The sequence below is a fragment of the Theobroma cacao genome, chromosome 2 (genome assembly GCF_053813885.1).
Source record: "Theobroma cacao isolate CCN51 chromosome 2, ASM5381388v1, whole genome shotgun sequence".
In the NCBI taxonomy this organism is placed as follows: domain Eukaryota; kingdom Viridiplantae; phylum Streptophyta; class Magnoliopsida; order Malvales; family Malvaceae; genus Theobroma; species Theobroma cacao.
Window position 1 is genome coordinate 3,215,168 of NC_142640.1, and position 9,989 is coordinate 3,225,156.

Genomic DNA, 9,989 nt, shown 5'->3' on the forward strand with positions numbered 1-9,989 from the left:
TTATTGTGTAGTGAAATGGGACAATCTTGCCTCCCCAATCAGCGGAGTGAATGAAACAACTTACAGCTAGATTTTCACTGAGCATGACTCCTAGCCATGGGCGAAAAAGAAGAAAAGTCAGCAGGGCTTACAAAATTCAAACAGCAATTATTAGTTATCGGGTGAAATCACCAACCAAGGGCCAACACCTTGGAAAAGAAATACTGACACTGCCATGTTTTACTGCGAGGATGACGATCATGCAGTTCACTGAAAGCTCAAATTGTGGGGGGTACTGCTTGAAATTTAAGGCAATCGCATTTCTTGACTTTCTTACCAGCGGCATAGGCGATGGAGTGGCTTTATTGATCCGGCAGATTGTCTCGTCGACAAAGCAAGATTAATCAGTCCAGTTAACCTCATTTTGATGGGACAATGAACAGTAATATTATTATTAGCATATTAGACAGGAAGGTTAAGGTCTATCATTGCCCGGCAAAGATGGAGATTTCATTGTCTGATAATTTCTTAGCAGTATTCTGTATATAGATAAACTTCTCAAGTTTATAAATACACAAGATTAAGAAAGAGAAAACAAGGGAAAGAAGTCACACTTAGCCACCCTCAAATCCGGAGTTTGAAAGGCCTCCCTAATTCCTACCCCGCCGAAGAAGAAACGAAACACACAAAAAGGCACAAGAGTGCTTCACTATGCGTAGCAAGTTCTACACTTATGCTACCTTATACTGATTTCTCCCCTGATTAAATATCGTAAGTCCCACCTACCAAAGTCTACCAAACTCTTTTCGTCGATCAAAACCTACATTGATCGAATCCCAAAGTTACCAGTAGTTTTTACAAGGGATCGAGTTGTGTGACCACGATTGGGCTCCTCACCACATGCTTATTCCCATCTGTCCAAGACAGTGATCCAAACACAGCTCCTGAATCATCCACCACCAGATGCTTGCTATCCGCCGTTATGGTCACGAAAAAGCTCCTCTTCTTCACCGCTGGCGTGAACACCAACTCCACCGGCTTCACGGTCACTCTCACCCCTTTCGGTGCCTCTATCTTCGCTACATAAACCGCATTTGCCTGACCCACATTGGTCACCGTCCTAATAAAAGTCTTACTTGTTGGACCCCTTGACGTGGTTGAAAATAATGCAGCGATCGAAGGGTAGTTAAGATTCTCAGGCAACGGCTTCTTCATTGGACAAACCGCCGGCGATCGCGTAACTACTTGTACTAACTTCGGATTATAACCAATAGCACACAAGAAGTTTTCATAATCATTGTTAGTAATATCATAAATAAGTCCTGGATCCATTGCGCGATCAAGATTAAGATGCCCAGCACCAAAATCATAAGGAGTCGACTGCTTCCCAGTTGCCTCATCAATCATAGGCTGATTCTTGTTATCAGTTATACTCGCAGTAGTCATCATAGCGGATCGAATTGCCGCTGGGCTCCAATCAGGGTGTGCAGACTTAAGCAAAGCCGCTGCACCACTAACATGAGGACAAGCCATCGAGGTTCCTGATAGAATATTAAACTCTGTTTTCCGTTGATCAGAGTCTAACCCTGTTGGTCCAACAGCATCAGTCCAAGCAGCCAAAATGTTAACCCCCGGAGCAATCAAATCCGGCTTGAGAATTTCAGGGTTCAACCCATTGGGTCCTCTCCCGGTAAACGAAGCCACAACAGGCGCGGGCTTGATACCAATGACAGTGCCCTTAAAATCAATGGTAGCCGTCGGATTTGCTGATGATGAAACATATGATTTGACCGCATCCCCTTCATCTGACCCAAGAGCACAAGCGGGCAAAATATGAGCATCGCCCACCAATCCTTCACCATTTGAAACCCCATTAGCAAGAATCATGCCGACTCCTCCAGCTTTCTGCACAACCAAACCTTTGGCCACCCTCGGACTACTCCCACGATCACAAATTACGATCTTTCCCTTAACAACGCTAGGATCAAGCGAATTCTCCATACATAGAGAAGCCGAGAGTACCCCTGATTTACCAGGATAAACCAACGGATACATCTTGCCTTTCAACTGCTCACCGGAGTACAACGAGACGCCGTTTAACCTCCTCGCATCACCAAGGATGACGTCAGCAGGGAAGTTCCGGTCGATTGTTCCCGCTCCAACAGTAACCAACCAAGGAGCAAGGTTGGTAACCGACATTAGATTAGGCCCATCGTTTCCAGCCGAAGATGACACAAATACCCCTCGCGAGACCGCACCGTATGCTCCGATTGCTATCGGGTCGAGATAGTAAGGAGAAGAGATTCCGTCTCCGCCCCCGATCGAAATCGAAATAACATCGACGCCATCATTAACGGCTCCATCGAAAGCGGCTAAAATGTCGGAATCGAAACAACCTGAATTCTTCCAACAAACCTTGTAAACCGCCAGTCTGGCTTTCGGCGCCACGCCTTTCGCGATCCCGGCAGCGTAACCTTCCATGCTGGCGCGGAATGAGTGTCTTCCGGCGGCGGTTGAGGCCGTGTGAGTCCCGTGACCATCAGCATCTCTCGGCGACATGAATTCGATCGTTTCGTTGATTCCTGCGATCGGACCACCCAGTCCCGCAGCCGCTTCATGACCTTTAGAGAAGAATCTCGCTCCAATTAATTTACGGTTGCAGTTTTTAGCAACGAATTTGGCTCCGGTTTGGCAAACTCCTTTCCACCGAGCCGGAATCGGTCCAAGATTCGTGTCTGAGAAGCTACGTCGTTCGGGCCAGATTCCGGTGTCGAATACTCCTATTATGACATCGGATCCGTAGTCTGAGTCGGACCAAAGTCCGTGTTGGTTTCTTAGCCCGAGGAACTGAGGGGAGCGAGTCGTGTGAAGCTCCCGGCGGCGGTCTTCAAAAACAGCAAGGACTGAAGGGTGGTTACTGAGTGAAGCGGCGTGGGTTTCAGTTACAACGGCTGAGAAGCCATGGAAAACGGTGTCGTACACATGAAGGATTCGCGTTGGTTCCGCGAACTCGGAAGTGTACCAGTGATAATGAGTGGGGAAAATGGACGGCTTCGATTCAGAGTCTACACGGAAGATGAAGGTTTTAACAGTTTGATAAGAGGAAAATGATTTCGGAAAATCAGAGGAAATGAAAAGAAGGAACAGTAAAGGAAGAAAACTGGAGAGAAAATTAGCCATTGGAAGCAAGAGCGCAGTGAAAGAGTGAAGTGAGTGAGTGTTCGCTTACCGACAGAGATGATATAAGAGGTTATTGATTATTATTGTCTTTATTTTCTCTAATCTCAGAACATTAATTAATCCTCGAGTCCAATAAATCAACGAGAAACGACTCCGTTTTGACCATTTTAAAATCAGTGAGATTTTAAAGTTTAAGCAACCAAAAGCGATGGTTGTGGGAATGGTGCGAGTCCCCGTCTATGACATCTAGGGAAGGAATGGGGTTAGGTCACGGATTATGGTATCATAATCTAACAAAATAACTCTTCGCCGATTATGGCACATGGTGTTTAATGATAGCCGTTGGATTAGTGGGGGGTCATGACTTCTCAGATGATAAGCAGACCCTGCACGAGGTATTCTGATCTGATGGATAACATTAGCATAAGAATCTAATAATTCCCCAACTGCCTGCAAATTAAAAAAAGTGCAAAAGAAACAGGCTTTTCATTCCCTACCCGAAAAACAAACGTCAAAGATATAGACCCACGCGCCTTTAACAAACCTTCTTAATGTGTTTAACAACAGTAACGAACTAAACTGGTAGTTAAACTGTAAACATCGAGAAAAAATCTTTTGGTCCCGTGATTTTCTCGGTGATATATGGGTTTAAGTGATAATGTTGGGGACAGGTGTCACCATTTTGGTTTTAGGACATGGAAGTATCGGAGAGTCACGTAAGGTGGATGAGGCAGATCCTTCCGTTTGATCACTGCATTTTTGTTTATACACATTTTATGAGAGGCATACCAAACTGATTTGGACTGTTGGAAGAAGAACTTTCATGCAAAATATCAACTCTTTAACTTGCATTGCTAACGTGGAATTAAGTGTCACTTCGGGAATGAATACAGTTTCAAGAATCGAACTAGGGTAATATTCAACTAAATGTATTGGATTTTAAAGAAGAAATTAATTTTGATTGGGTACTTAACAAAACTTTGTAAAAAAAAGAAATTAATGAAAATTTTACACTAACATTGATGATATAAGAGGTACAAGTACAACATTACATCAAGAATAAAAATGTTATTAGTCCAATTACTATCATATCAATATGGTCAATGTCATGATAATTTATAATCAACGTCACATTAATAAAAAAAATCACATTAATATAATTAAATATTAGATTAATTTGATCAAATGTCATGTCAATACATTTAATAGTGAAATTTTAACAATATTAAAAGTTAGATTGATGTTGACAAATTTGAAAAACAAAATAATTCAATTTAAACAAATTATTATATAATAACTAAATTCACGTTTTTTTTATAAAGTACAAAAACTAAAAGTATAATTCTATTAAAATTAATTAATTGTGTAATTACTCAAATTCATTATCGATATTGATACGTAAATAAAATTTTTATCTTTTTTATGTCAAAAGCAAATTGGATTGAAATTACTTAAACTTAACTCTTTAATTAAAGGTGCACATAATTACTAGCATATTTAATGCCGAAGTCCATACTTAAGGATTACAATGCCTATTTGCCTTTTAAAGCTCTAAATACAAATTTCCAAAGGGTCTTTAAAGCTATTGACTACTATTTAGCTGGAAAAGAATTTTGATGACAAATTGTTGGGTACGTGGGCGGTGGGCGCGCGTGAAGGGCATCTAATTTCTTTTCAAAGAGAGCAAAAGAAGAAAAAGCGTCGAATTAAATATACGTGACTTGTGTTTTTAAACCAAAAGTAGGGGAACATACATCACAGGAAGGCCACAGACAAGATCAAAGGAGAGCTTCTGTTTTAGGCAATGTAGGTAGATGGATTGGCAATATTGGGAAATATCCAACGGCTGATATCGAACATAAAAGATGCAAAGTCATCATTTGACTGACCCACCCGATTCGTCGAAATAGACGGCATAGATTGGATACACAGTGCGTGAAAGTTTGTCGCGTGGCGGACATGTGATCATTTTGATCATCCATGAAGTGGGTCCCTTCAGCTCCTGCTTTGAGCTGACATAATCTGACCTTTTGAGCTGTATGAAGTGTTTGTTGTTGGCTACTGGGTTGCTGACTCAGCATCTGACTAATTAGGTTTAAGGTGGAAAAAATTTCAAAAGAAAATATCTCAACAACTGCTCTCGTTGAGAGTCGAACTCAAGACCTCCCGCTTACTAAACGGGTGCTCTAACCAACTGAGCTACGAGAGCTTGCCTGTTATGCCCATCTTCTTTCACTATGACGAGGTGTAAGAAAGCGCGAGCTAGAGCACAGGAGTGTCACAACGTAGGCAAAGTGGCGCACGGAGTGGGACGCAGCGTACACTAGTTATCCAGGCCCGCATGGTCATTGCTGATGAGTCAGAGGCACACAACTCTGACCTTTTACATGAATTTACTTAATAAACTCTCTCTTTCTCTGAATACTAACTTAATAAACTCTCTCTTTGCTGTCTTTAGTTCCCTTTTCTCAGTTATTTTTATCTTTTTATATTGATTATGAGTCTGCACTTTTGTTGCACGAGCGTGATCCGTTTCCTATACACGGGAGGATCGAGGCTAACTTAGTCACCAAGGGGTCTTCAGGCAGACGTGGCTAAAGTTGCACGATTTATTGGAACAAAACCCCGTGACAATAGCTCATTATAATTACCAAAAGGCTTGACATTGACATTGTCAACACTTATATTAGTAGAAAGAAAAGAAAAGGGAGGAATGGAAAATTTCTGGTATTTTCTATTTTTTTTTGTTTTTTAACAAGTTTTGGTGTTTTTGTGAGTTTGGTGTGTAAATTTTTTAAGTTTTGTTTTCCAACAAAAATCAAGGAAAATTTTTATTTATTTTACCTGTCCAAACACAATATCAAGGATAACTTCAATTCTTTATCTTCCCACATAAAAACCCAAAGATAACACCTTATTTCCTTAGTACAAACTTTATCAAAATTTACTTCAACAGAAACTTTATCGAAATATTTAGCCCAAAAAAGGAAAATGGGATATACATAAGCTAAAGGTGTTGTCTGCTGATGCTGAAAAGTGGGCATTTGTTTGTTGGGATGTCCGTTCAGGCTGTGGCAGATCACATGCGAGCAGAAGTACCAGAGATGGGAGACCTGAAAACTGGGCTAAGGTTGAAGCTCCATGTTACACCCTCTTTGGGCCCCTTGAGACACACTGTTTCAATGGATTACACTTCACTGCTTCACATGCTCAATTGCTCAAAGTCATAAATAATTGGATTTGGAGTTGTGGATGCCAGACACACACATAAAGAAAAAAAGGGAGACATTGCTCTTTTTCATGTTGCCAGTAATTCTTTTTTGGCAGTTATATATCTCTATAGTAAAAAGGGTTTTCTAGTTGTATAGTTGGAAGCTAAGGTTTCTAGTTAATGCAGCTTGAGCAAGTCACAGTTCTGAAAAAGATCCATACAACATCAGTCCACCTTATCGGCCAAGCAACTTAGATGGATTTGTCTTGTTTATATTTTCATGTTGATGTTGAGTAAATCATGTGTTGAAAAGATCGATTCACTACCATATTACTGTAAAGTCTGAATAATTATGATAGCAACAGTAAACGCTTTTGTCGGGTGGCAATTCAAGTTTTGCCTGTTACAAGCCAGGAAAAGAAAAGGGTTTTCCCTTCACAAGTTGGTAACTTATGTTCATATCAATAATGGTGCCAATTTCATGATTTTAATTTGATATTCAGCATAATTCATATTTTCTAGCTATACTTGAGATTAAAGTCCCTGGATTCTGGACAGTATCCACAGGCAAGTTTAGCTAGCTGGTCCGGTCCTTAAGGCCCAATATGTTGCATAGCTTCCAATTTGGTTTCGTTTGTTACTGGGCCTGGTTCTAGCCTGGAACGACAATTAAGCTTTGTTTTCTGAGAGAGCAATGGCAGTTTCTCAGCTGATTCATGGCAAAAAGGAAAATGCATCCATCTTGCTCCACGATGTGAATAGAATTAGCTTCACTGCCAGCATTGGTTTCCAATGAAGTTGAACATGTTTATCATCTGCATCACGTCTTAGTCATCATTTTCATTTGTTAAATGTCAACACTCTTAGAAGCCCTCACCTATAAATTCTCAGAATCATTATCGCTATAATAATTAAGTATAATTGTGGCAACATAAGCTTAAAAAGGAGCATAGGGTAACAAAAGAATCACCCCTAAAAATGGTTCTCTCATTTAAAGCAATATCGATGACAAGCATCTGCTCCTCAATGAAAGAAGAGAATGATTAGTACAATTGAGATAAAAGCAAGGGGCAAAAGACGCTCTTATCATTGAATTCACAAACTTTATCCATGATTAGTTGCCAAAAATCAAGGGTTACCTAACTGCTAGCTCATGAGTTTGATAAGACAAAAAGGTAAAACGAACAGGAGATCGGAATGAAAACACCAGGTATGAACAATGTTCTCTAGGAGTTAGGTGCCCAACCATGATTGCGTGTGTTAATTGTGGCCCATGGCTTCGATTTCTATCCTCACAGATTTCTTAACCTATCTCTTTGTTTGTAAGATACAGGATGTTTTCTGTTCTGCCATCTTCTTAGTCGCTGTTCTATTTATAGCATCTAGTTCTTTGGACTGTTGCTGCAAGCTCAGAAATCAAATGGACTAAACGCTGATTTGATTCTAAGGAGGGTTGAAGTCATGTTTATGTTCTTGTTTTCCCATTTTTGGTTTTTGGATTGGGCTATTTCAGCAAACCTACTGCCCATCAACAATGGATTCTTCATGCTTCTTTTAACTGGGAACTCTCCAATTGTGAATGAAGAACATATGACTTGATTTCTAACGATTAATTCACTGCTCTTGTGTGGATTGACTCTTCATGTTTAAGAATAAAAAAATACAGTTATCCGGCATTACTTATTATAGATAGATTCAAGTCCAGTGAAAGCTGCTACTATAAATAACTTATTCTACTTTGGATATTTTGCCAATCTGAGTTAAATTCTTTAGTTTCCTAGTCAGGGGAGACTTGAAATCATATTCAGATAAGGACCAGTCACCAATTCATTCCATTATGGTTTGGGTGTCATGAGCAGGGCAATTTGGGGTCTACTAAAAACCAGAGAAAAAAAAAGGAAGATAAAAACTCACAATGGTACCTAAAATCATTTCATTTTCTCATGTCACTGCCATCTTTCTTTTAGCACCAGACTGCTTTAATCGCCCTTTTTTTTTTCCCCCTTTTGGACAGAATAGCATGCTCACAATTACTGCACTGAGGGTTACCTATCAGCATAAAAGTTGATGTTTCTTACACTTCTGGAATCCCATTTTCTAATATTTAGCAAATCTTGCAGGGAAGCATTGCATTTTATAATTGAAAAGAAAAGGTCAAAGATGGAAAAGTAAGATAACACAGAGTTCACAAAAGGATGATTACCCCCATAAATGAACAAATTTTGCTAAAGGGGATCAGCCCAACCTAGGACTTGATTGCCCAACAAGCGATTCTTACAGCCTAGCTTAGTATTCCCATTAGTGAAAGTGAAAAGGGGAAGAAAACCCATCATTTTTTTTTTACCTTTTTATCATAAAAAAAAAAGGTGGAACTGATAGGTGCTTTGTCCTCAAATTAGCACACATGGAACATCAAAATATTATTACAAATTAGAAGATTAACTTACATTAGTGCTAAAAATCTAGCAAAAGAAGTAAAAACAAGAAGAAAAGAAAGCACATCTTGTTGGAGTTATTAAATAAAAAGTAAGATGCTCATAGACATGATTTTTTTTAATCTGAAAAACCCTAAGCACTTTGCTAGTTGGCTTTGTCCTTAATCACATCAATCCCCATCTCAGTTGGGTCTGTTGCTTGAACTTCATAGTGGATGCCATCTAGCACTCTCCGCAGCCCATCTTTGGATGTTGCGTACAGCATTTTGGCTCTAATTCTTGATGCTGTTGGGGACCTAAAACCAAAAAATGCAACATCAACCATGAATTTTATTATCTCTGGAACATCTGATTCAATTCAATCCAATCCAGTGGCTGTCATGCAAATTTGTTCTTGGATTAGCAAAAGTTTGGTGATCAACCTCACTTGCATATAGACTAAGCTACCAAATCACTATATTAATATTAGACATAAAATATATTCCTAAAGCATAGAGATGCTTAGATTCCAATTCATGAAATGTACAATTATTGATCCCTGCCCTCCCCACCCCAAAAAAATATATAATTAATCTCAATTATTTGCCTATTATTAACCCAGTAGAGGAAATTATACACTAATTATTATTATTATAAATATATATATATATATATATCTTATATATATAAATGAAGTTCCCATCTTAGAAAAGGACGAAATGGTCAATTAATGTAGTAGACATCATTTTTAAGAATAGTAAAGTGGTACTGAGCGAAGTATAAAAGAAGACGGACCATGCAATGAAGAAGATCTTGCTTTTCCGGCAATTATCAACGGTGACGAAATCGAAATCGAACACTGCATATCGACAATCGTCGGTAGGCAACGATGCAGCCAGATCATCGTAGCTTTCGCCGGGCCCGCCGACCTTATCAACGGTCACCAGCCTTGATTTCTCATCGATTTTGAACACTATGTATCTGTGCACTTTCTTCCATTTCATCTCCATGAATGAGTTCTTGCACTCATCGGTGACCCACATCCCGGTCGTAGCCTGTTGTTCGTACACCCAAATACACACTGAATTATGTATAATCAAAGATTAAAAAAAAAGAAATTAAAATAAAAAATAAAATTGGGATGTACCATCTTGAAAGCCATTGCCATTGTTGTTGAATTGCTGGGGTGAGCCCAGTTCTTTTTT

General features: G+C 39.5%; 2 protein-coding genes and 1 non-coding gene across 3 annotated transcripts; all 3 read right to left on the minus strand.

Moving 5' to 3' along the window:
- Positions 1-467: 467 nt before the first annotated feature.
- On the minus strand, positions 468-3,229 carry LOC18607565 (subtilisin-like serine protease 2). Its single transcript, XM_007041809.3, has one exon. It carries the CDS (start codon positions 3,157-3,159, stop codon positions 835-837), a length of 2,325 nt encoding a protein of 774 aa, XP_007041871.3. The 5' UTR covers positions 3,160-3,229; the 3' UTR covers positions 468-834.
- A 2,065-nt stretch (positions 3,230-5,294) lies between these two features.
- TRNAT-AGU (transfer RNA threonine (anticodon AGU)) lies at positions 5,295-5,368 on the minus strand. The gene has a single exon. It is a non-coding gene; the product is annotated as a tRNA-Thr (tRNA).
- Positions 5,369-8,765: 3,397 nt separating this feature from the next.
- On the minus strand, positions 8,766-9,989 carry LOC18607566 (actin-depolymerizing factor 5). The gene is made up of 3 exons (XM_007041810.3): positions 9,932-9,989; positions 9,580-9,839; positions 8,766-9,101 (listed from the first exon to the last, which is right to left on the minus strand). The coding sequence occupies exons 1-3, from the start codon at positions 9,950-9,952 to the stop codon at positions 8,951-8,953; spliced, it is 432 nt and encodes a 143-aa protein (XP_007041872.2). The 5' UTR covers positions 9,953-9,989; the 3' UTR covers positions 8,766-8,950.

What these genes read in the sequence shown, in the direction of transcription:
- LOC18607565 (XM_007041809.3), bottom strand. Translation starts at nt 3,159, where the DNA reads ATGGCTAATTTTCTCTCCAGTTTTCTTCCTTTACTGTTCCTTCTTTTC.
- LOC18607566 (XM_007041810.3), bottom strand. Translation starts at nt 9,952, where the DNA reads ATGGCAATGGCTTTCAAGATG. An exon ending in TGGCAATGGCTTTCAAGATG is followed by an intron (nt 9,840 to 9,931) that starts GTACATCCCAAT and finishes TACGAACAACAG; the next exon opens with GCTACGACCGGGATGTGGGT. An exon ending in AAGATCTTCTTCATTGCATG is followed by an intron (nt 9,102 to 9,579) that starts GTCCGTCTTCTT and finishes TTTTGGTTTTAG; the next exon opens with GTCCCCAACAGCATCAAGAA.